Consider the following 27,513-nt stretch of genomic DNA (forward strand, 5'->3'; position numbering starts at 1 on the left):
GTAGGAGAGGGTGACACCACTGAACTGGGCTGCAGGTGGGAAGATGTGTTCAGCTGTACTTAAAGCTTTGGGAAAAGGGGAACGAGCAAATAAGGATTCTAAGTTAGTGTATCCCACTTATGACTTCAGAGTTTTATTGTTTCATATATTACTAAACTCCTGTGTACTCACACTTACTTTTCTACCACAGAATAAAATAAAACAATCATGAAGAAAATGAGAACCTTTGAAAAGATGGTTTTCATATGCAACAGAAAACAAGTCACAAAGCTGTAGTTTAATTTTAGTGATATCCTAGAGGCACAAAGCTGTGAAGATGTAGTCACACATCAGTCCGGCAAGCATGCTATCGGCAAGTTCAGAATCACCTAAGAAAAAGACAGGATATGGGCGAAAGGATTGCCAACACCAGCTTTAATACCCACAAAGCCAACTGAGGAATGTGACTTAGGTATACAACCCAAAAGAGTTCCCAACACTAAGGATCCCACCTTACACACCTACTCTGGATTCGAGGGAAAGCTTGGGTCTGTAGAGCAAACACACTTCTCCAGATTGGTATGTCATTTCATCCTGGTCTAGAGTAGAGAAGGAAGAAAGAATGAATCTTGAGTCTTTGCAGCTTTTTGATAGTCCCCCCGCCCCCCGCCACCAAGAAACATAAATTAATGGATATCACCTCTGTGGGGAGAAAATGGGGCTTTAATCTGGATGGAAGTCTTTCCATGTGAAAACACAAGGAGAGAAGGGAGGAGGTCCCCTCTTAACACTGAATATAAATTTAGTGTAGTTAAATCCTTTCATTATGTCAAGCGCTACCCAAATTCTGTTTTAGGTTGCATATTGTAATTTACATTCTTCTGAAGCAGACTGTACAGGAGGATTCAAGTGCAATGGTCTGCTTAGAAAGTGCAAGTATCACCTGTAGGAATGTGAGGAGGTGGTACAGGGAAGGGAAGGCGGCCAATCTATTGATGTGCTATTAATGTGCTTTGAAGCCAACTACCACAGGGAGGGACTAAGCCGAATCCTGCAGCAAAAATCTGGCAGTGATGCGAAACACACGCGGTATATTTACCCCCTTGGAGGGGTGAGGGAGCTTCCCCAAAGTCATGGTTGGAGGGCTGCAGGGGAGCACTTCCCACAGTCTGGCCTGCCTCATGGATGGAGTGGGTAGGGCAAGAGCGCTTGGACTGGGAAGGTCCGAGGAATATGGGAAGGGCGCTCACACCTTCTGCTAGAGGACATTGCTGTTATATTATAAAAATCAAATAGGAAAGTACTCAGAATTAATGTGTTAATTCTCACCCTTTTGAGGGATGGATTTTCTTTCTTTTTCGAATCAAAAAATTACAAATGGCTCTGCTGTCTCTGTCATGTTTAGCAGCATCTAACATTAAGGGACGAGCTTAATCTATCAAGAGAGCAGAGAACTAGGGAGGGAAATAGGTCAGAGGTGACCCAAATACCATGACCTCGGTTGACACCTATTCTTATTTCAGCTACATCCAGCTGTCGCTTTCACTGCAGTGTGACCAAATTTATAGCCAATACAAGGAAAGGAAAATAGCAGAGATTCTAAGTGTGACTAGCTTTCTTTTATAAAGAATACGGAATTACTAAAAGGGTGACTTTAGAAACCTGCTTTGATAAAATGGACTCTAATATTTCTCTCAGGTGATTGGTTTTTACCTCTGTGTATACTCAGAGGTAGTGGACCTGCTAATGTAATTTCCCATCCCGGAAGGTGAACATCAGAATATTGGAATGCAGAGACGTGGGAGTTTCAGATGCACAGTGTAGAATCCGGTGGTTCTTTGCTCACAACAGATTTTAGATTTTTTTTTTAATTTCAGGTTCTTTGACCTGCCATTGATCTTTATCGTCACAGAGTGATGCATGTCCTGTACTTGCTGACTTTTCCAGTCTAGTTCTTGTTTCTCTCCTCTTGCTTACTGCATTTCCCCACATAGATTGCTTTCTAACCTCCCAACCTGCCACAACCTTGTCTAACTTGGGGCTTTAGCCCAGATATCAATCCTGCATAAAATGCTATTCTTCCAGGATTTTTAAAATCCAGCTCCTTCTTATGTTTCATGTACAAGCTCAAATGTTGTTGAAACTACATCTATATACATGCACATGTAGGCACACACACACACAGCTAACTTTGTTCTCAACTTTTCATTCTGAGTATTTCCTTTATGGCTATTTTCACCGTTTAATTTGTTTATATTCTTTTCCAGAATGCCTAGCTCACAGTAGGCACTGAATCATTTTTAAAATAATTAGTAGGTACCATTTGTTTCTTGAAGATTTACCGCCTGAAAGGCCTTGTGATAAGCACTGACAATAAAAGATAAATTAGACAAGCTCTCTCTGTATCACGAAATGTTTGTAATTGACTAAAAAATTCTATATTGGGTATGTGTGGGTACTGAATGAATGAGTGAATAAAAAAGACCTGATTTGACAGATCAGACCATTTTCAAACTGAAAGGGGGTCTTAAGTATAACCTTAAGTTATGTGGGAAAAAATTAGACCCAAAGAAAATGTTAATTGTTCTGCATTACAGATTAGGGAATCTGTCTCCTATTCCCAATTCAGGATTTCTACTTCATATAAAGTAAGCAGCTATATCAAATATGTTATCAGCGCAGTTTATTTTATAAGAAGACAGTTAGATTAAAGATTTAGTTTGGTCCTAAATACATTTGTGTCAAAATAAAAAAAAAGTCCTGATTAAAAATCAGAAAGGCTATCTTAAAAAAATGCAAATCCTATATTTTAAGGCTTGGGTTTTTTTTCCAGCTTTATTGCGATATAATTGACATATTGTATAAATGTAAAATGTACAATGTGATGATTTTGATGCACTTACGTATTGTGAAATACTTCCCATAGTAGGGTTAGTTAACACCTTCATCCCCTCAGGTAATTACCGTTTCTTTCTTGTGCTGAGAACACTTATGATCTACTCTCGCAGCGACTTTGGAGTAAGTAATACAGTATCGTTTACTACAGTCACCACGCTGTACGTGAGAGCCCTAGAACTTGTTCATCTTATGCTTGCACGTTTATACCCTTTGACCAGCATCTTTCCCATTTTTCCAAACCTCCAGCCCTTGGCAACCATCATTCTACTGTCTGTTTCTGTGAGTTTAGCCATTTTAGATTTCACGTATATGTGATATCATTCAGTAATTCTTTCACTGTGTGACTTTTCACTTAACACAGTGTTCTCAAGCGTCATTCATGTTGTCACAAATGGCAGGATTTTCTGCTTTCTCATGGCTGGATAGTATTCCATTTTAATATTCAGTGTTCTCATGGCTGAATAAATAAGTAAACAAATATATATATATGTCTTTATGTATAAAATATACACACACACATACCCCCTACAATTTCTTTATCCATTCATCCTTTGACAGAAAAATGGGTTGTTTCCATACCTTGGTTAATGTGAACAAAGCTTCAATAAACATGGGAGTGCAGATACCTCTTCAGTATCCTATTTTTATTTCTTTTGGCTGTATACCCAGAACTGGGATTACTGTATCATATGTAGTTCTGTTTTTTTAATTCTATTTTCCTTAGTGATGTACCAATTTATATTCCAACCAACAGTGCAAAAGGATTCTCTTTTTTCCACCTCCTTGTAAACACTGTTTATTTCTTGTCTTTTTGATGATAGCTGATCAAACAGGTATGAGGTGATATCTCACTGTGATTTTGATTTGTAATTTCCTTATGTTTAGTGATGTTGAACACATTTTCATGTACCTGTTGGCCAGCTGTATATCTTCTTTGAAAGAAGATCTATTCATATCCTCTGCCCATTTTTGTATTTATTTTTGTAATAAATTTATTTATTTTATTTTTGGCTGCGTTGGGTCTTCGTTGCTGTGCGCAGGCTTTCTCTAGTTGTGGCGAGTCAGGGGTTACTTTTCGCTGCAGTGTGAAGGCTTCTCATTGTGGTGGCTTCTCTGTGTTGTGGAGCACAGGCTCTAGGCACGCACGGGCTTCAGTAGTTGTGGCAGATGGGCTCAGTAGTTGTGGCTCACGGGCTCTAGAGCACAGGTTCAGTAGTTGTGGCACATGGGCTTAGTTGCTCCACAGCATGTGGTACCTTCCCAGACCAGGGTTCCAATCCACGTTCCCTAAATTGGCAGGCAGATTCTTAAGTGCTGCACCACCAGGGAAGTCCCCTCTGCCTATTTTTATTTTTATTTTTTATTTATTTCTTTGCCCATTTTTAAATTACATGGTTTTTTTGTTATTGCTTTGTATGAGTTCTATAATTTTGGATATTAACACCCTATCAGATATATGGTGTGCAAATATTTTCTCCCATTCCATAGGTTGCATTTTCATTTTGTTGATTGTTTCTTCTGATGCGCAAAAGCATTTTAACTTGGTGTAGTCCCACTTACTGATTTTGGCCCTGTTGCTTGTGCTTTTGGTTTCATATCCAAAAAACTGTTGCCAAAAACAAAGTCAAAGGAGCTTTTCCCCTATGTTTTCTTCTAGAAGTTTTGCCATTTGGGGTCTTATGTTTAAGTCTTTAATCTATTTCAAGTTAATTTTTGTTGCATAAAATAGGGGTTCAATTTTATTCCTCTGCATGTGGTTATCCCGTTTCCCCAACACTGTTTATTAAAGAAACGAGTCTTTCCCCATTGAGTATTCTTTGTTCCCTTGTCAACTTTAATTAACTATATAAATGAGGATTTTTTTTTTCTGAGCTCAGAATTCTGTCCCATTGGTCTGTGTGTCTGTATTTATGCCAGTACTGTTCTGTGTTGATTACTATAAATTTGTAATATATTTTGAAATCAGGAAGTGTGATGCCTCCAGCTTTGTTGTTTCTCAGGATTGCTTTGGCCAGGTGGGAGTCTTTGTGGTTTCATGTGAATTTTAGGATTGTTTTTCTCTATTTCTGTGAAAAATGCCATTGAAATTTTGATATGGGATGCATTGAATCTACAGGTGGCTTGGAGTAGTATGGACATTTTAATGATTAATTCCTCGTATTCATGAACGTGGGATATCTTTCCATTTATTTGTGTCTTCAATTTTTTCATCAAAGTCATAGTTTTCAGTATAGAGGTGTTTTACTTCCTTGGTTAAATTTATTCCAAAGTATTTTATTCTTTTGATGCTATCGTACTTGGGATTTTTTTTGAATATGTGTTTTGTTGGTGTATAGACACAACTGATTTCCAAATATTCGTTTTGTATCCTGAAAGTTTACTGTATTCATTGATAAGTCCTAACAGTTTTTTGGTGGAGCCTTTAAGACTTTTTGTATAAAAGATCATATCATCTGCAAATAAAGACAATTTTATTTCTTCCTTTCTGGTTTGGGTGCCTTTTATTTCTTTTTCTTGCCTGATTGCTCTGGCCAGGACTTTCAGACTATATTGAATAGGCATGGTGAGGGTGAGCAGCTCTGTATTGTTCCTGCTCTTAGAGGAACAGCTTTCAACCTTTCACTGTTGAGTAGGATGTTAGCTGCAGTTTATTATATATGGCCTTTAATATGTTGAGGTATATTTTGTTTATACCCAAGTTGTTGAGAGTTTTTAATCATGAAGGAATGTTGCATTTTGTCAAATGCTTTTTTTGTACTATTGAGATGATTATATGATTTTTAACCTTCACATTTATTAATTTGCATATGTTGAACCACCCTTTCATCACTGGAATAAATCCCACTTGATTATGGTGATTGATCCATTTAATATACTGTTCAATTCAGTATGCTACTATTTTATTGGGGATTTTTATATCTGTGTTCATTAGGGATATTGGCCTAATTATCTTTTTTGTAGTGTTCTTTTCTGGCTTTGATATGAGAGTAATGCTGACCTCATAAAATGAGGTTTGGAGTGTTTTCCACTTCAGTTTTTGGGTGGAGTTTGAGAAGGATTCTCATTTAAATGTTTAGTAAAATTCACTAGTGAAGCCATCTGGTCCTGGGCTTTTCTTTGTTGGGATGTTTTTGATTATTGATTCTATCTCCTTTCTTGTATTGGTCTGTTAAGATTTTCTTTTTCCTCTTGATTTGATGTTAGTAGGTTGTGTGTTTCTAGGAATTTATTTATTCTAAGTTTATCCAATTTTTTGGTTTATAGTTGTTCATAGTGGTCTCTTATGATCCTTTGTATTTCTGTGGTACCAGTTGTAATGTCTCATCTTTCATTTCTTTTATTTGTAATTTTATTTATTTAAGTCTAAGTATTCTAAGGTATACAAATTGATAAAAGATATTTCTTTAAAAAATTAAAGAAATATGTTATGAATAAGTTATTGATTATTCCTGTTCCAAAATTGAAAGCAGGAGTTCTGATGAAAGCAATTTTAGAACATGTTTTCTTGGTGTTTCAGGGAGATTCTGGTGGGCCATTAGTATGTAAACATGAAAAAGGTCCCTTTGTCCTCTATGGCATTGTCAGCTGGGGAGCTGGCTGTGCCCAGCCAAGGAAGCCAGATGTATTTGCCAGGGTGAGTGTCTTCCTGGACTGGATTCAATCCAAAATCAAAGGTAAATATTTTTCAGGTATTATAAAAAGTTTCCTCTTTTTTTTTAGAGTGGGTTTGGGAGAGGTGAGAATGGTAGAAATCAGCATTATGGAAGAAGAGACCATAATAGAGTATTTTATTAATTTTAGTTTCTAAGCATGTTAAAATACACATTAAAATTCTGTAAGAATAAGTTCTTCCTTAGGCAGATTTATGGTAAAACTGACTTTTCCTGAGGCTGCTTTAATCCTAGATTTGCATTCTCTTTTGAAAAACATCTGCTATGGAACAGACTGCATTTTGTCCTTATGCTTTCATTTTTATTTACTTTTAACATGTTCTCCCCAGATGCAGGTCCTGTTTTACTTCAGATAAATAATGAAAGCAAAATCTTAACAAGACAACAATTGCCACCACCCACACCTTCAAAGGACAGTGCATCTGGGCCAGGTACTAGATGTTCATATTATCCCATTAATGTAACTAGTAAGAATTTAGCAAAAAAACATTGCTTATCTGGGTTCACTAATTTTCTTTGGAATACCACAAACTGTGTTTTCATTCTGGTTGGTAGTTTAAAGCTGAAAGACAGGAGAGTTGTTATTGTTACTGTCTAGGGATCCTCTCTACCCCATAGATACAGCTGTTGCAGGTATTTAAAAAAAAAATCTTGTGGTTGTGAACACTTCTTCATAGAATAATTCTGCGAACTTCTTGAATATTGGAGAAGTTCGCAGAATTATTCTGACCTCTGAGCTATTGATTCCTGCAGAACAAATGCCCTTAAACTTTCAGGTATCTTTCTAGATACAGACTCTGCATATGAGATGACCAAGATCAGTATCAATGTTAGTGTCTCTTAATCCTCTCACAATTGTCAGTGTCTGTTTGCTAATAGGATTTTATTTTTAGTTAAAAGCAAAAAGCAACTGGCGATTTAGAAGTCTGTGATAGATTTATAAGAAGATAAAAGTTCCATGATACCATCATTCTTGGTTTCCAAGTGGTCAGGGTCTTTCCCTTTTCACCAATGTCTGCCCCATCCACTCCCACATACACTGAAGCCCTATAGAGAACTAGGAAGAGTTGGAGGAAAATTGAGGAGAATGCAAGAGAGAAGGGGGAGACTTGCTAGAGTGATGACCTTCAGTAGAAGAAAGTGGATGAGATCTAGTGTCCAGGTGGAAGGGTTGGTCTTGGATAGGAGCAAAGTGCAGTTTATCCATAGTTGGCAGATGCAAAGCAGAATATTTAGGGCACTGATGCTGTTGTGTAGGTACTTGTGGGAATGGGATTTTCTGGCAATTCTCTTCTAATTGCTTATATTTTCTCAGCACATGAAACACGGTTGTGACAGAGGGTTATGGAAGAGAATTTAACGGTTTTGAGAGAAAAAGGAGAAAGTATTAAATAGTTCTCAAAAAAAAGTGACCAAGTGCATGGACCAGAAAATATAGTAGAATTGTTTGACAGCATAAAAGCCTCTGAGATTAATGATCATAAATTTAGAGAGAGACGAATCAGTTACTTTGCTTGCACGGTTTTCCTCTGGAGATGCTGAGGCATACCACATAGACGCAGCACAGGTGGAGAGTAGGTTCAGTCACAGTGGGTTTTTCCAAGTATCCAAGAGTATAAGGGAATTGAGAGTATGTGTGAGGAAGGGATCAAAATGATAGATGGTTGGAATTTAAGCTAGGAAAAGAGTGAAGCAAGGATGAATGATAAGTTAAGGAACAAGAAAAGGTGGTGGGATAGATGAATTACAAGTCTCAAAAGGTGAAGGAGTGTTGGTGTAAGCTGAAAAATGAAAGGTTGTGGTTGGAGATGGTGGTTCTTGAAACTGAGTTTATGCAAGGCTTGGCGTTCTTGCTAGTGACCAGGTCTCTAGGGGCTGACCATTAGGATGAGGGAATGAGGTCAGGTGAAGGTCAAGATCACTGGAGGAAAGTTAAGTTGAGAAGCTTCAGTGCTGGAATCATCATCTATGTGGCTATTGAAAGTAGCAGGATATATGGTACAAATAGTATTGGAGAAAATGACTGCTTAAATCTTCCAGGAATGAAGTAGAGTAACTCAGGGACCAGTTACGGGTGGCGTGTTCTGACAACACAAGAGTCAGGAGTCAAAACAAGGGTCAATGAGTCATATTTAGATTAAAATTAAATCTGGGATTGGGGTTGAGATGGAGAGCAGATTTAGGATTAAGAACATAAAACCTAACGGTTTTGATGGTTTGAGTTAACTGAACAATTTCAGTGTGTCTCAAAGTGAGTTAATGCACGTTAAGCACTTAGAATAAGGATGGTGTGACGCATGATGTGGGTCAGTAAGTGTCATGGTGTAGTGACCACCAAAGGCATTCTTTGATCTGTCTTGGAGAATGAACGTTTTTAAAATGTAGAGAAGATATTTCTCATTTGTATGTGTTCAGAAATACTTATGCATGCCAAATAATTTTGAAAGTTTTACATATAGAAGGGTATTGTTTTGTTTTACTCCTATGAATATTCTGAGAAAAAGTGTTAGGATTCTGCCATATATAACACCCACCCACTTCCACCACTTGCTTTACACACAGCGAATGAATGAAACTGAGCAATGTTTTTTTTTGAAATTGTTACCCCATTTACAAAAAATAGTGAGTGGTTGGGAATTCATGACTTTATGTGATTCAGTTCCTTTTCCAGAAAGATTTGTAGTGGAGGATTCATGTATAGAGGAAAAAAGATTGGAAAGACATGTTGGGGCCAGACTGAAAGACCTTGCAAGCCACACTACTTTAGTTGCTTTGAGAGAGGAAGAACTTAATTCTTCTGTTTCATACACTATTCCTAGATTGGAGGGCGTGGTGAGGGAAGATTAGAGACTGGGAAATCAGCTAGGTGACTATAACATCAACGTTGACCTAATAAATATCTGTTAGATCATAATAGCCGTATAAAGGAAGAGAAAAAATAACAAAAAGAAAAAAATAACAGAAGTAACAGAGGACTAAGCAACTGAATAGAATCCTGAATTCTTAAAGCATTTCATTTCCTCTCCGCCAGTCTTCATCTCTACAGGTCATAGAAGTATATTTACCGATGTGTCTCCTCCGTTAGAGTGTTAATTTCTCAGTGCCAGAGCATGTATAATAACGTATGTAGTAATTAACTAATACTCATCCATTGAAATGTGTTCATTTGAATACAGAGTATTTCAATTGTAATTGCTCAAAAGGTTGTTGTCAAGGGAATAGACATAGGGGAAGAAAGAAGAGCCAAGGATGTCACCTGAAAGAGAAGAAGCCGATGGCAGGGTCAGGGGACCAGAGAACTCCTGGCATCTGAAGCTCTGCAGGTATCCTGCAAGGTCCAAAGGCACCCTTAAACTTAAGAACAAGTTGAAGATGCGAGAGACATTCAAGTGTATTCAGCAAATTCTCCTTTTCTTGACCTCAGTCACAAACTCCATGAATGTAATCATTTGTCCCAGCAAGATAAGTGCTCAATGAAATCAATGAAGCTTTTAGGAAAAGATCTTCAGCTGCATCTCAAAGAACGAAAAACAAAGTGAAAACAGGCTGGGATTAGAGAATGCAAAGCAGTCCACTGTGCATTTTCTAAGAAATTTTAAAAATTCAGTTAAGTCATTTTAAGTAATTATTAAATTCCACTTCTACAATCTCATTTCACAAAAATAGGGCACATTAAATGGGATGATCATTCTACCCAAGAACTTGTAACTGATGATAATTGTTTTTTCTTCTTGCAAACCTAAATTATTCAAGTTTATGATAGAATCTCATTGTTCTTTGTCTTATTTATATTGGTCCCTGGTATCCGTGTGTTCTGCATCATAGGCTGTTACTCTGAAGTGGAGCTGGAAGAGCCCAGAGGCTTTTTTTCCTCTCCAAGATATCCACTGGATTATAGAGGAAAACTGGAATGTTCCTGGGTGCTCAGAGTTTCACCAAACAGCATGGCAAAATTTACGGTTGAGTATCTGTCACTCCCTGGGTCTCCTATGTGTCAAGATTCAGTTCTGACTATTTATGAAGAAAACCACAGTGAGAGAAGGATGTCAGGTAAGCCTTAGGGGCATTTATATGTTGTGCTGGGAGCCTTTTCTGTGTAGGAGGCTTATAATCAAAGGGAGAGTTTGACTTGGTAATAATGTTGGAATGTTGATTCTTGTAGTAGGCATGCCTTTTTTTCTAGCTACATTTAGCATGGTATACTAAAGGTTGAGTGGATGTGTTTGTATGTATGTGTATTCAGAAAAAAAAAGTTGAGAGAACCCAGCTCTCTCAAACACAGCAGAGCCGTGCCAGGATGCCAGAAATGTGTGTATGACAGAGGAGGAGTTAAGATAATTAAAAATCATGCAGGAGGTAGGGTGTTGAATTTTAAAAGAAAGCAAAGTGCATTAAAGGCTTTAAAAATGGTAAAATTAAAAAGATTTGCTAATAACATGCCAACTCTCATTTCATCTCCTGTACAGGCAAACCTGTTTTTGTTCAACAAACAAACTTGCCACCTTCTGTTTGTATTGTGATACAGGCTTTTTGGCTCTCAGTAAAGGGGGAGGTGGGAAAGGTGTTGGAAATAATTTGTTTGACGTGGACATCTGGAAAGACAAGTGTGTGTATGTTACTGTGAGTGTGTGTGGTTCACACACAAGTGCACGGGCTTGGTTCAGGAGTACATGGAGGCCAGGGAATTGCTTTGAGGTTGAGATTGTTTTCTTAGGATAAATTCTGAGAGATTGAATTATTGACTTAGAAGGCACAAACATTTATTTAACGGATCTTTCTTAAGGTATTTCTATCTCATTTAGACTGCACAGAAAACTATTAACTGACCTATCCACTTTGCACGTTTTTCCCCTATGATCAGATCAGCTCTCCCATCCACCCTGATTAAAATGGCTCGAGGTCTCCTTGCAGCTGCAGTGAAATCCAGACTCCCTAGCATGACCTTTCACCTCCCTCTTCCTTAGCCCCTCACGCTCTTCCCTCAGGGCCTGTGTCCATCTACCTCTCCCAGCTCTTCAAAGAGCTCTTCCTCATCCATCTAGTCAAAGTCTTAACTAGAATGTGCCTTCTTTTTTTTTTTTAATCTGACTTTCTAAATACAATTTTAAAGGTTACTTTCCACTTACAGGTATTACAGAGTATTGGCCATATTTCTCGGGTTGAACCACACATCTTGGAGCCTGTCTTACACCCAACAGTTTGTGCCTCCCCACTTGCCCACCTCTATCTTGACACCCTCCCCACTGGCAACCACTAATTTGTTCTCTATATCCATGAGTCTGCTTCTTTTTGTTGTATTCACTAGTTGTTGTCTTTTTTAGATTCCACATACAAGTGATACCATACTTGTCTTTCTCTGTCTGACTTATTTCACTTAGCATAATGCCCTCCAAGTCCATCCATGTTGCTGCAAATGGCAAAATTTTATTCCTTTTTATGGCTGAGTAGTATTCCATTGTGTGTGTGTGTGTGTGTGTGTGTGTGTGTGTATCATCTTCTTTATCCATTCATCTGTTAATGGACGCTTAGGTTGCTTCAGTATCTTGGCAAGTGTAAATAATGCTGCTATGAACATTGGGGTACACGTATCTTTTTGAACTGATGTTTTTGATTTTTTTCAGATATATACCCAGGAGTGGAATTGCTGGGCCATGTGGTAGTTCTATTTTTAGCTTTTTAAGAAACTGCCATACTATTTTCCACAATGGCTGTACCAATTTACATTCCCACCAACAGTGTACAAGGGTTCCCTTTTCTCCATGTAGAATATACCTCTTTAATGAGGCCTACGTGATGGACGGGAACTGCATCAGTCCTGCCTCTGTACTTCTTAGTGACCCTTCTCTTGGTTTATAAGAGCTATATATAATAATTTTCCTTTTGTCATAAGTTACAAGTACTTATTCATAAGGTTGTCATTTGCCTTTAAATTTTGTGTATTTATATGTTGATGCAAATATTTTAAAATTTATTGGTTTAAATATAGTCATATGTATCTTCGATCTTTGATTTAGCTCATTGCTTTTATTTTTAAAAATTAATTTCCCAATCTGAGGTCAGAAATTTTTTAATTAAAAAAAAAAGCTGAAGTATTTTTTTCTCTTATGGTAAAATGGCCTTATGACCGTTTCCTTTTTTAAAAGAATTATTTTCTCTCTTATAGCTCTCCTTATCATATATCAGATTCTCTTACATAAAGAAGTGATTTCTGGGAAGACTTGCCTTTATCATTGGTACCTGCTAAAAACCATGCTTGACTTTCTTGCAGATTACTTGGGGGACTCATATAATTTTTCAACCTAGCATTTCTTTGATTTGAAATTGTCAGCTTGAAACTCGTGGGATTGTTGTGTCCTTCAGATGATAGCTAGTGGAACTGTAGGACTATGACAGAAATAGTCGCTTTTACTCAAGTCAAATAGTATTCTTGTACACTGGAAAATGCTATGTTTTTCTCTGCAGGAGCCAGAAACCATTCAAGAGATGCATTCATCTCTACTTGCTATAACTAAATATTTGCTCATTCTTCAAATAGTATTTCAACATCATTTACCCTAAGATGTTATGCCAACTAATGTTTCTTCCTTCTTGTATATAATCTTCTCCCTTCCCTCCTCCCTACAAATATATGTGGAACACCTACTGTGGGCAAGGGATTGACCCTTCTCAGCTGTGGGCATCCAGTAATGAACAAAATGGACAAAAAAAAAAATCCCTGCCCTTACCAACCTTATGTTCTAGTGGGCAGAGGACACGTAATACACGTAATACAATAACATATATAATATGTTAGACAGAAGGGCCGGGGGAAAATGAGGTGGGAAGGGAGAGAAGACACATCTGGGATACAGGTGCCATAGAGTTGTATGCAGTATAACTAGCAAAAGTCTTTCTGAGCAGGTAATGTTTAAATAAATGTTACCGAGTATTACTGAATTTTTCTTAATAGTAGGTGGCCTTGATTCTAAGAAAGTCAAGACTTCTTTCTATACCTTCTTAATCAGCCCTCTGAATTATCTCAGAATTATGGTTATAATTTTACGTTATATCTTTGATGTAGGTTCTCAAAGTAAAGCAATCAAAAGAAGACTGGCTGTAGGGAAATAATAAGTTTTCAGGTAGAAAAATTTTCCATCATGGATTTTCACAGTGATATATTTTTAATAAAAAGGTTACTTTTCTAGGAGAAAAATGGCATATCAGCCTTATTTTACAGATAAAATAATTTGCTACCTATTGTCCTTCAAGGGAGCAGCATGACATAGTCGACTGTAATAGGTATTGAAGTTTTGAACTGGGTTCCAATCCTGACTCCCCACCCACCAGTCTGTGACTTTGGGTGAGTCATTTGACTTCTGGAGAGAGTGGAGTTTAAGTAATTGCTATGCCTAAATTAGGGAAACTGTTAAAAAGCAAATGTTCTTGTTTTTTATCAAATTTCATTTTTTCTAACCTAGGTGAATTATGTGGAAGAAAACTTTACCCAATGATTTTCATGAGCTCTGGACCACTGGTGAGGGTGACATTTCATTCCCGTGTGCAGGGTGCTTTTGGCATAAGTTATATTGTCTTTAGAGTCCAAGGTATGTCTGGTCATCTAGTAAACTTATAAAGTTAAAAAATCAATGTTTTTCTCTTTAGGAATATTTCAAAACTTACACATTGTTTACTAAGACAAATTATGTTTCTGGAGGGGAATGAGTTTATGTGTGAAGGGAAAATCTGTTTATGTGATCTGAGATTGGTCTGGTCCAAGAAGAAAAACTACTCAGTGAATAAGTTGATTGATTTGTAAATCATTCAGGATTGTGATTTCTGGACAGGGCTAAGATATATTGATTGCAAGATAACACTTTTTATTGTGACTGTGATTTTACACCACACTGATCCTTTTCTGTAGCCATAATTATTGCGGATTTAAAGATTTGAGTTTAAATCTTAGCTGGCTAACTAGCTCTGGGCAATTTATTATCTCTGTATTAGAGTTTTCTTTATAGTGGCATTATAATAATAAAAGTTTAGAATGAGTTTTGGAAACAAACTAAACAAATAGTAGATGCTAGCATTATAAATGTAAATTCATGCGATTCACAGTTATCAGACTGCATTTTCAAACATGTAATTAGTGAGGTTTGTGACTCTTGATGATCATAGGTAACCAAAAGCTAGTTTCTCTCTTTGGCACTGAAAAGCATTGCAGAGATATATTTGGAAAAAAGTTAAGTGAGTAATAAAGAAAAGCTGTATATCATATGAAATTTTTTTCCTAAAGAGCTATATTATGAATATTGCTTTTAACAAATATCATATGATAAATCACTTATATGTGGAATCTAAAATATGATACAAATGAAATTATTTACAAAACCAAAACAGACTCACAGACATAGAAAACAAACTTGTGGTTGCCAAAGGGGAGAGGGGGTGGAGGAGGGTAAATTAGGAGTTAGGGATTAGCAGATACAAACCACTATATACAAGCCAGATAACACAGTCCTACAGTATAGCACAGGGAACTATATTCAATATCCTGTAATAAAACATAGTGGAAAAGAATATATGTGTGTGTGTATAATATATATTATATATATTATATATTTATTACTTATATATTAATTATAATGTTATATACAATATATAATTATTGTATATTATATATAATATGTATTTAACATAACATAATATACTATATATTCTATATAAATATATTAATTCATATATATTCATATATGAATAATATGTACTCATATTAACATATTATATATTATTAATAACTAATATATTATATATAAATAAATATATAATATTAATATATAATATATTATCTATTAGTTAATTAAGTGTACATTACATATATTATATATTTATATATGTTATATATAATATAATATATTATAATATAAATATAAACAAATTATATAATATATAATATTATAGCATATTAAACATTAATATAATATATATAACTGATTCACTTTGCTGTACACCAGAAATTAACACATTGTAAATCAATTACATTTCAATAAAAATTTTTTTTAAAAAGAATATTATTTTTAGATGGACTTATGCAAGAAACCTGCATTTTCTATAGTTATCACACATTATCTGCCATAGATCCTAGGCTGTGCCAAAGATAATTTGAGAGAAGTGATGGTTTTCTGTATCTTTTGAATGTTTCAGATAGAAAATTTTTAGTGAAACTAACCACCTCCTTTTAACTTTTTTCTAAAACAATTAAGGAGGAAAGCTGACAGCTCTGATCTGAAAAGGCATATAACAAGCCTCTTAAAAACTACTTTTACCTCATTCCCTTTTCTTCTTTATTTCTAGGCCCAAAGGGCAGTAAAACTACCCAGTTTCTTCAGAGTTCAAACCAAAAGCATGCAACCACCTGTGACGATACTATCCTGACCAAACCAACGGGAATCATACAAATGCCAAGATATCTTCACAGAACCACTATGAGGTGAGGAAGGAATGTTTGCTACGATGAAAGAAGCTGATGGATGGTCACTTGACAAGCAGTGACATTTGGTATTTGCTTAAGGCATTATTTTCCACTTCCTTCCCATAAAGAATAGACGTGGAGATAATCCGTGATTTGAGGCCTTCAATATATGAAAACTGAATATAAGATTACATCAATAAATACTGTTGATAAATTGTACTTTCCTAACAAAAGAGACTGTTAGGTAAAGTGGAAAGTCAGATCTCTATCAAAGAGTTTTGGAGATTGAAATAATGTACGTAAAACCTTCTTGCATATAGTAGGTACTCAATAAATGTTCTTAAAATGCCACAGTGGAAAGAGAGCCTTCCTTGAAATAAACATTAGAATAAATTTAAAATGAGAAACAAAAAAATGAAGATTCATGTAGTATCAATCCTAAGTAAATTTACATGATTTGGGGAAGTTTGGGGCAAATTCAGACAAGAATATTTCTTTAACTCTTACAGGTTGCCAGTCAGAATTTATAAAATACAAGTGATTGACCACCCATTCACCGTAATGGGTAAACTTTTGACAAATTCAGTATGAGAGCATATTTTTAATTGTTTTAATTTAAATCTTTCTTTCATCTAAGCACAAAAGAAGCAGGTAGAGTCAATGACAATGACTCACTGGGTGATGCATTAAATTCTGAACAAAGTAAATAACAATATATGCTGTTTAGAAAGCATTTCTGACTTTCTTTCATCTGTGCTACAGCTGCCATTGGAGGTTATTAGCTCCTTTAAATCACATCATTCGCCTTGATATTATCAACTTCCAGATGCAACTAATGCCCTTGGACTGTCAGGGTCACCTGTGGGTTTATGAAGGATTTGGATCAGGCAAAAAATTAATAGGTAACTAATTTCCCGTGAAGAACTGTGCTTGATTTTCTTCTACAAAATATTCTTAGATGCTTTTATATTGTGTGTGAATTACAGATGACATAAATTAGTCTCTTCTTATGTGATATTGAAATAGCCTTATTATTACTATTTTTATTGTAATTGAAATTAACCTAACACTCTCTGATTGACTTAAAAACGAAATCCAACTGCATGCTGTTTACTTGGGTCATACCTAGATTACACTTGCCCAGAAATACTAAAAATAAAGGATGAACAGTCTTAGACAAATGTAACACAAGAAAATTGAGAGTATAATATTCATCAGGGAAAATAATATTCACAGGAAGGGCATTAAATGGGTTTATCAATTAGATAGTAACCGAAAACCTGATTACAGTGACTTAAATTTATTATTCTGAAAAGAAGAGAAATCCAGAGGGATGCAGATACACCACCAGCCCAACAGTTCAACTTTGTGAAGACTGGCATTACTGTGATTCTCTTGGCCTTTTTCCAGTGGTTCCATAATGGCTATTTCAGTTGTCATCATTACACTGGAAGAAAAAGGAAGAAGGGGCACAGGGAAGGATTATCACCACGGAGAAAGCAAATACATTTCCAGGAATCCTGTAGCAGATTTAAGTCACTTTGGCCAGATTTGTCACATAGCCACACCTGACTAGGAGATGACTAGAGAAAAGGGAAATGGAAACAGGGGTTTGGGCTGACTGACCGACGTTACCCAATATACCCGGATGTAGCACCCTAGAGTTCTAGAGTCTGCTGGTCCTGGGTCCAGTAGATCTTAGTTCTACCACATAGTAATTCAGTGACTTTGGGAATGTTCCTGAAGCTTTCCAAGTGTCACTGTCCTCATTTGTGACAGGAAGGTAATCTACCTGTGACTTTTTGAGTGATTTAAAAGAAGAGACACCCCACCATCACTAGCACACACATACACATGAGCATTACAAGTTCCCAATATGCTTACGTCAGAGATGCAGATGCCTAAGGTAACAAGGTGACTCCCAGAGGGACAGGATGTATAGCATTTTGCTGGCCTTTGACTTTTTAGAAAGGACTCAGATGCCAATGTCACTCTCCACATAGGTAGAGTCCTATCAGAGTTGATAAAATAGCCAATTGCTAAACCACTGTCCTTTTATTCTTTGGGCCTACATTACCATCCCAGAAGTAGGTACATTAACAGTCTTTGTGTTTCTACTTAAGGGAATGTTAGTAAACGTGGAGCTTTGCTAGTTCCCAAGTCAACAGTAAGGGCTTAGCTTCCTGTGGGGAGAGTGGAGCATCTAGGCCCAGTATCCTTGGAACTTATCTATGCTTCTTGCTTTCTTGCCTTACAGAATACCTGTTACTTGACATTACTTTGAGAATTAAATGAGAGAATGCATGTTAATCAATATAAAAGAAAACAAGCTTCTGCTGTGTTTGAATTAGAATTATACATTTTAATTAGTATTCTTAAAATTTTGCTGCTTAGAAGAAAAGATTAGACTGTTGTTTCCCTATTGCCTCTCCATCAGTGGGGTGTCAGAGAACTCAAAGTTTAGAAGAGCAAAGAAATAAAAAGGGTAAAGAACACATTAGCTATATCAGTTATAATTTATAACATTAATGAACTATATATCTGTTGTTCTTATAATTTGTTCTTCGCTTAGAATTAGTTCATAAAACATATGCACTATTTCCTATCTTCTTCCACAAAAAGTTTTATGACTCTATTTCAGTTTTTGCAAATAAGACTCATAGCCTCTAGGGGTTAACTTGATTTTTGAGGTCAATAGGTTATTGAATGAATATTTTTAACATAAGCAACTACACTATATCCCAAGAATGCACGAATAGTTTAACATTGAAAATGTATTATCTGCCTTAAAACTAGGTCAAATTAGGAAAAATAAATATAAATTAATGATACAACAATCATATCCTTAAAACCATTCCAGTAAAAATTAGTTAAAAGATATAATGGAAAAATCACTTCAGTTATAATTAGCAAGAAAAACCATGTAACTAGGAATAACCTTAAAATGAAATGTGTTTTATTGTGCAAATGTGAAATTTACACACACACACACACACACACACACACACAGATCTGAGTAGAGAATAGTACCATGTTCTAAAACTGGAAGACAAAATTAACATTAATTCACCCCAAATTAATTTACAAATATGGCAAAATCCAAGAAAATCCCAATGGGAATTGGTTTCAGAGAGTGAGGTGGAAATTGATCATAACTCTAAAGTTTACCTTTAAAATAAATAGAACTAGCTGAAAATGTTTTTGGGGAAAAATGTCCAGTTGATGAGGTGAATTGCCGGTATTAAAACATACTTTAAAGTAATGATAATTAAAACAGAGTAGTACTGGTACAAGAAGAGACACACGTGAGTAGAAATAAATAGACCAGAAGGGGTCTGAGAAACTATAAGGCATTTATATGTTATAAATTTGGCATTACAAATCAGGGAGGAAAATATAAATTATATTCTCCATCACCTTATCGAACAGTTGATTAAAGAGTTAAGCACTTTTCTTAAGAGATTAAACGTTTAAAAAATAAGCAATTATCTTAGTTATGGATGGAGAAGGACCTTCCCATGTAAAAGCAATTGAAGACAATAGGAAATTATCAAAAAATTCCTATAGAACTACAAACTTTTCTTTAACAGAAACAATATTAAAAATCAAATAGCAAATTGTGGATTTTCAAAAGCTCTGAGAAAGGTTTAAGGTAATTAATATGAGGAATGCTTTCAAATCAGTATTAGAAAAGCCCAAATCTGTAAAAAGTATATTTACAGGCCCAAATATCTTTGACTCAGCCTTGAATAAATTACAGGTTAAAACCAGACTTCCCAAAGTTTTGAGTCTTTTGTTCATTTTCCAAAAGAATTACAAACTATTGACCCAAATGATTTTGAAAACAAAGAGCACTGAATTAATCCTTGACCTCTTTCATAGATAAGGAAGGTTATCTATCAGTTACTATACAACCTAAATTCAATCTCTCCTTATTTTGTCTCTGTCACAATGAAGTTGATTCTCTGGCCATCTGTTTACTAAAATAAAAGGGCAGTTTTCCTATAACAGTGAAAAGCTTAATAGTTCTAGAATTGTTGAGTTGAAATTAGGTGTGTTATAGCAAACTACCTCTGTTAGAATGTTTGTTTCAGAAAACACGGTGTATGATCAGTTAAACTTAGAAATCGTTTGTCATGGGAAGCAGATTGGAATCATCAACCTTATAATTATCCCTGACTCAACAATTGTAAATCACAGATATATTCTTCTAGAATTAAGAGGATTCCTAATTATAAAACAATAAAAAATGTATTTATGTGTTTATTTATTTAATTTATTTATTGGCTGTGTTGGGTCTTTGTTGCTGTGTGCAGGCTTTCTCTAGCTGCGATGAGCAGGGGCTACTCTTCATTGTGGTGCGCAGGCTTCTCTTGTTGTGGAGCATGGGCTCTAGGTGTGCAGGCTTCAGTAGTTGTAGCACACAGGCTCAGTAGTTGTGGCTCATGGGCTCAGTAGTTGTGGCACACGGGCATAGTTGCTCCATGGCATGTGGGATCTTCCTGGACCAGGGATTGAACTAATGTCCCCTGCATTGGCAGTTGGATTCTTAACAACCGCGCCACCAGGGAAGTCCCATAAAACAATTTTTAAATAGTACAATAAATAAGAGTAACCAATTAATTTTAAAACACAATTCAGAATTACTGTTTTCCTAGATATACCTTAATATAAAAATGAGCAAGTGATTTGAGCAATTCAGAGACAAATAAATACACGTGAGAAAAAATTCTTAGGCTTTTTAAAACAGAAATGAAAAAAAAATTACCTACTTTACTGACAAAAAAGATTTGAAGAGTGATTACACTTAGTAAATAAAATGTAGTGTAGCAGACATTTTCATATTGTTGTTTAGGTATGCTTTGTGGAGGAAGATATAGAAATGTTTTTCAAAAGGTATAAATCTATAACTGTTTATTCAGTGTTTCTATTTTTATCCATACTTATAAAAAATATACTTTACATTTATGTGCAAGGTATTCATTCAGCTAATGTTATTTATGATAAATGGCCAAAAAAAAAAAAAAGGATCTAAATAGGAAATGGGTTAAGAAAAGTACAGTAAATCCATGGGCTAAAATGTTATGCCACCACTAAATAAAATATTTTCACCTAACTTTTCTTAGAAAACAAGAAAATCCTACATGTAATATTAAGTGAAAATATTGGAATGAATAAATTACAGTATATTTTAAATTTTTTGAAAACTGCTATATATGACTAAAGTAAATGTCTAAGGGGAAACAGACCATTATGTTTAAGTGGATATTTCTAGATCGCAAGATTATAAGTAATTATTTTTTAAATTCTCCAAATTTTCTCCAGTGAATGATTAAACATTCTGATCTTAAGGAAAACTATAAAAAGCAAAAGATGAAAGAAAAATGTTTTGTTTCAGAAGTTGAACTAGATTCTTAGGGTAGCAGTTACAGAAAACTTTATGACAGCAGTCTGGCTATTGCAGTCAGCCTTACAAGAGAGGGAACCATCAGTGAAGATCAGTCTCCATCATCTTCTGAAGGATGCTTTAGAAATCCAGCAGTAATGGGAGGTTGAGTGATGAGAGGTAATGAGAGGCCTCACAGTAGGTCTCTAAGAACTATTGCCTAAAAAATTTCATTTAGACCGGCTAGTGCTTTTGACTTTCATGCCGGTTACTGTACCTTGCCTCTTAATCATTTGGCTGTGCTGTAGATAAATGAAGGTCAAATATACTCCCTTATATATGGCTATTTTGGTTTGGTGACAAAAATATTTTTTTACTTCCCTGATGATCTAGCTAGACCATGTTATCTTCTTTTATGTTATATGGCTTTAAAAAGAACTAAGTATTTCAGACATTAAAAGAACTGGCTACAGTGTCCTGGTTGGTTTGGAAACACTTCCTTAGAACTGCTTATACTTAGGAATCTGGAACATCTCTCTATTCTAATTGGGTTTTATTTTGCTTAATTTTCCATTTTTATATTTTTGGTAATAGATACAATATAAATTTTTATTAAAATTAGGACTTTTTTTCCTTTTACTTTGCCCAATAATCTTTGCCTTAATGAGCACTAAGAATTTTTTTTTTTTTTTTTTTTTGGCTAGGAAAACTCTGTGAAGGAGATTCACCTTCATTAAAATCTCGTGGTCCTCTTATGATGTTGATTTTCACATACAATGTCAGCTTGGCCATAGAAGAATTTTCTCTGAGATATTCTTTTCACATTTCTGGTAAGTCTATTACTTTTTTTCAATTTATGTGTATTTTTTAAATTTTGCTTTATTAGAAAATGTTATTAAATAAAAAACAGATTTTAATTGTTTATTTCATTTGTCAGCTTTAGGGGAGAAGAAAAAGACAATATTAAAGGTGTGACTTCTGTAATCTGTGGAAGTCTCAAGCTAAACCTCCATAAAGCATAGTATTGATCAGATTTTTCATTTTTTCTTACACACCTAATAATTTTGTCTAGTTTTCTGTATACTTGGAGTATTATAACAATGCAGTAGGAAATTTTTATTTCCTAGCCTAAAAGTTTCAAGTAATTTTTCTATTTTAAAATCAGTTTCCTTAATGTACTAATATTGAGAGTAATTGATTCTCTTTTTTTAAACTTGTTTGGTGGATAGGTCATATATATATATATATATAATAACCAGATTATTGAAAAATATGCTTTACCCAATGTTCCTATAGTTTGGGTGAAGGCACTGATAGCATTATGAATATTGAGAACTATTGCAAATCATGGAAATTAGGTATCATGGAGAAAGCATTTGCAATTGTGCTTAATTCTGAATAGTTATTCGAATTGCTCTAGTCCTTAAGATTATTCAATTTATACTCATTAAAAATGTTAATTGGAATACAATTGGAGAGGTGTTTCTGCAAAAAATATTTTACTTTTTTAGTCTGGTAATGTGCAAAATGTTGGATGGAGAAAATTAAGAAGACTTGCATCAAGTTCAGACTATTAGACAATCAACAAATGGTTTTAAACTTCTGCCAGGCCATGTGTAAAGCACTGAAGATTTAGCACTGAACAAGACAGTTCCTGCCCTAGAAGAGTTTACAGTCTATTGGGGAAGACAGTCAATAGTCTGTACACAGAGAAGGACAGACAGTATTGCTCGTCACCTAGTTCTGCCAGGTTTAACCTGCTGCAGTTGCTGACAGGCAGTGCACGCTGTGCTTTAGATAGAGAAAATTAAGGTGATAACAGGGATAACAGGACACTCTGTGCTTTGGACAAGCAGGCCCCTTTCACAGTTAGCTGTATATCTCAGGAAGAATTTTAATGAACCCAGATTTTGCATTTTCCTGTACATAGAAAAGCACTAAATCATTAACTTGTGATCTCTGCTCTCTGTGGCTAGCAATAATCTTTTATCAAGTCGTCGGCTTGACTGCACATATTCCCTCGCCAAAATCCCATTTAAACTGGCTTCTCCCCTACCTCTTCTGAACCTCAGAGCTACTGAGTGGTTGGCTCATGTCTCAGAGTCCTCAGTAAGACCCTGAGTGAAACAAATTCAAAGGTCTTACATTGTGCATTTTTCTTTCAGTCAACTAATCAAATAATCTCATGGAAAAATATAGAGTGAAAAAACAACTGTGTTAAGTTTTGAAGGTGGAATCTTAGTTTGGTAAAGGATGGGCATGGAATTCTAGGAAGACTTTAATTTCTTTGTTCTCTTATAGCAAAGCACCTTGAAATGTATTTCTACTCACTGTCTTCCCTTTTACACATTCATTTTTTCTTGAATCCATTCCCATAAAGCTTTCTTTTTTTTTAATTAATTAAAAAATTTTTTTAAATTTTTGGCTTCATTGCTATGCACGGGCTTTCTCTGGTTGTAGCGAGCGGGGGCTACTCTTCCTTGTGGTGTACAGGCTTCTCATTGCCATGGCTTTTCTTGTTGTGGAGCATGGGCTCTAGGCATGGAGGCTTCCATAGTTGCAGCACAAGGGCTCAATAGTTGTGGCTCACGGGCTCTAGAGCACAGGCTCAGTAGTTGTGGCACACGGGCTTAGTTGCTCCATGTGTGGCATGTGGGATTTTCCCGAACCAGGGCTCAAATCCATGTCCCTGCATTGGCAGTCAGATTCTTAACCACTGCATCACCAGGGAAGTTCCAAGGCTTTCTTTCTTACCATCCTCCAGATGGTGTTCTTGCCAAAGCTATCAGTGGCCTCCACAAGTTCAGATCCAGTGGTCACTTCTCAGTCCTAATAACTGCATTTAGCAGGGGTGAGTTCTTCTTCCTTCTGGAATTCCATTTGTCATGGCTTCCAGGAAACCACTTTTTCTAGGCTATCCTCTTACTTCACTGGTCTCCGTAGAGTCTCTTGGCTGGTTGCTCCTCATTTTCTCTACCATTAAAAGTTGAGGTGTCCCAGGACCCAGTCCTTGACTTTCCTTCTTTACCTATAGTCACTCTTAAGTGATCTCACCCAATCCCTAGTTTTAAATACCATCTTTACACAGATAACTCCCAAAGTATATCTCTACCCAACTTCTTTTTCTGAACTCCAGTGCTATATATCCAATTGCCTCCTGCTTCATTTGGTTATCTAATAAGCATCTGAAACTTAACATGACCGAAATTCAACTCTTGATTTCCTACCCCAGTCTCCAAATTCTTCCTCCACTAATCATCCCCACCTCAGCAGATGGCAACTACAGTTTACTAATTAATTGCTCAAGTCCTTATCTTGGTCATCCTTGACTTTTTTTCTCATATCGCTCATCAGATTTAGTTAATCTGTGGGCCTTCAGCAAAATTGATCTAAAATCCAACTTCCTCTCAACAATTTTGCCATAACATTCTGATACAAGCCTTCATTTAGTTTGTTTTACTCTTAACAGCCAGAATAATCATTTTAAAATGAATAATTCAGATCATGTTACTCCTCTGCTTATAACCTCTCATTGTTTTCCCAGCTCACTCTTAGTAAAAGTTCTTACAATGACCTAGAAGATTCTGTATGATCTGGCTCTTGGCTACCTCCGTGACTACCTCTCCTACCATTTTCCCCAGTGCTCACTCCACATCAGCCACAAGCATGCCCATGACTGTTATCTCCAAAACGTTCAACCGTGCCTAGCAAATAGATGATGCTCAATAATTGTTTGTTCGAATAAAGGAAATGACATTCTACAATAGCTGGGGTAGATGAGTGAGTAGATGGTAAGGAGGTAGCTCCTTATCTAGTAAATGGGTAAGAAATACATCTGTTTTGTTTAAGGAAATCCCTTTGGCTTAGAGCTAAAGAATGAGTAGGCGTTAACTCAGCCAACTTTGTACACATGTTCAATTTCTGTTTTTAGATAAACATAGAAAACCTTTAGTGCAGACGTTTTCCCAACAACAGCAGAAATGTAATAGATTTACCCCATGTATGAGATTTGTTAAAAGATCTGACTCATCATTCATATTCTTGAGGTTACAAATTAAAATATATCAGTAGAAATTGTTATATCTGTGTGAATAAACCATTAAAATGTATGTGCAATATTTAGTAGTATGGCAAAATACTCACGATGGGGGGAGTATGTAATGTACCTTACATCACTTCCAATGATGTAAAGTGAAATACAATAAAAAAAATGTATATGCTATAGCTTAGGAAAAAGCAGGATTTACATTAAAATATGAAGCTTGGTTACTTATAGGATGGGACTACAGGAGACTTTTTATTTTCTTCTTTGAACTCTGTTTTTGGTAATTATCTACAATGTAAATGTTTCACTTAAACCAAAGAATAAATATAAAGTATTAAATAGGATATATTGACCTTGAATATTCTCTTATTCTAGATTCCATGAGAGGAAAAATTAAAGTTAATGATAAAGAGGATAAAGGAGGTAAGGAATTGTCTTCGTTGGCTTGGCTTTGGTTACCTGATATTATGGAAATAAGAGTGAGGAATATCCTTGCTGCTAAACACTGTTTAGGAAGAAGTATACTCTGGCTGCTATCAAAACCTTTCAAGTGTTGTGTACTTATTCCATTTGCTATATAGTGACATATGAACTTGTATTAATTTTCTGAGTATTAAACTTCGGGGTAGTGGAGACCTGGGGCAGATCAGGAAGTAGAGAGTAAGAAGGTAGCACCATATCTGATTAACGAGTAAGAAATACATCTGCTTTGTTTATGGGAATTCCCATAACTATTTTAATTCTATTATTCATTTAACATTCTTTCCATATATTTCATGTCTTTTGGATTGTACACATACCTCTCTCTCTCTTTTTTTTTTTTTTTTTTTGCTGGGCCATTGCATAGTGAAACTAAAATGACAAGATTATTGAGGAAGTAGATCAATTTTTGGATGGCATTTATTTTAGAGCATTTAGAGTAAACCCAAAATGTCACTGAATTCCTCAGTTCTCTTTTTGGGGTAGTAAGCTTCTTGGCCCTTGTGAACCTTAATATTCTGGTTTCATCTATCAGCGAGTAATCCAAATTTCCTTATCAAATAAATGATTGTAATTTGAAGTGTAGGCTGCATTTTAGGAGTCCATAATCTACTCAGGGATTTAGAAGATTATGTGCTAAAAATGAACAATAATACTATGTTGAAATGGAGATATGGGTGACAGTGGTTCACAGCTTGTGAGTTAAAGTCAAAGAACTTTAGTTTGTCTTATTTTGGGAGGGGTCAGTTTTTCAAAACAAAAGTCATTTAAACCCTGAGTCACCATACATAAGGGACTATGGAAGCAAAGAAACAGTGATAGAACTTAATAAAAGTACACTACAGTTTAAGTTTTATGACTTGTTGTAGACATTAAAACTAGATCCAAGAAGTAGTAACTCAGCTCCTTGATTATTGTATTAAATCATTTTTTTTCTTTTTGCCTCAAGGATGTCCAGTATTGGATTTGATTCCAGTTAGTTCTATTGAGATCACATCTCCCAATTATCCTAACATTTATCCTAACATGCTGAACTGCACTTGGACTTTTTATTCTATGTCTGGAAATAAAATGAAGGCAGTGATTAAAGACTTTATAACAGAAGAATCTTGGAACTGTGAATGGGATTACTTCAATATTTATGATGGACCAGATCAGCAATCAAGATTACTTGGTAAACTGAACTTTCTTAAATGTCCCATGTTGAGTAGCATTCATATGAGCATTTATATAATCATATATGTGGCAAACATGATCTACATTTGCCTTGGGAGCAATATTATATGGTGTCAGTGATTTTCCATCAGCTCCTTCATCAGAATCCGGAATGTTAGTGAATGTGGTGGGATGAGCATGAGACCACACTCACTGGATCTTGACCTTTAATTCCAGCTTTTCTTGATTTTAGTCCAGTGATTCCTATCTCATTTTACCATTAGGGAGCACACTAATTTTATTTTTCTCGGGAGGTCACATGTTTTAGGAGGTTCTATTTCCTAAACTGCATTTTTATGTAGCTTTTTGAAAATTTGTTTACTCCGATTTCATCCTCACAGTAAAGGTGGCTCTCTTTAGACCCAGGGTAAATTATCAAAAGGCAAAGGGC

At 35.6% G+C, this 27,513-nt stretch overlaps 1 protein-coding gene across 1 annotated transcript in view; it reads left to right on the plus strand.

Moving 5' to 3' along the window:
• The window catches only part of OVCH1 (ovochymase 1), a 71,024-nt gene that overhangs the window by 34,729 nt on the left and 8,782 nt on the right, over positions 1-27,513 (plus strand). Inside the window, exons 19-27 of the mRNA XM_057704117.1 lie at positions 6,395-6,551; positions 6,884-6,979; positions 10,374-10,598; positions 14,006-14,131; positions 15,879-16,014; positions 16,759-16,898; positions 22,087-22,212; positions 25,803-25,850; positions 26,857-27,081. Of these exons, the coding sequence (XP_057560100.1) occupies positions 6,395-6,551; positions 6,884-6,979; positions 10,374-10,598; positions 14,006-14,131; positions 15,879-16,014; positions 16,759-16,898; positions 22,087-22,212; positions 25,803-25,850; positions 26,857-27,081 (1,279 nt within the window). The remainder of the gene's footprint in view (positions 1-6,394; positions 6,552-6,883; positions 6,980-10,373; positions 10,599-14,005; positions 14,132-15,878; positions 16,015-16,758; positions 16,899-22,086; positions 22,213-25,802; positions 25,851-26,856; positions 27,082-27,513) is intronic.

This window comes from Hippopotamus amphibius, chromosome 12 (genome assembly GCF_030028045.1).
Source record: "Hippopotamus amphibius kiboko isolate mHipAmp2 chromosome 12, mHipAmp2.hap2, whole genome shotgun sequence".
NCBI lineage: Eukaryota > Metazoa > Chordata > Mammalia > Artiodactyla > Hippopotamidae > Hippopotamus > Hippopotamus amphibius.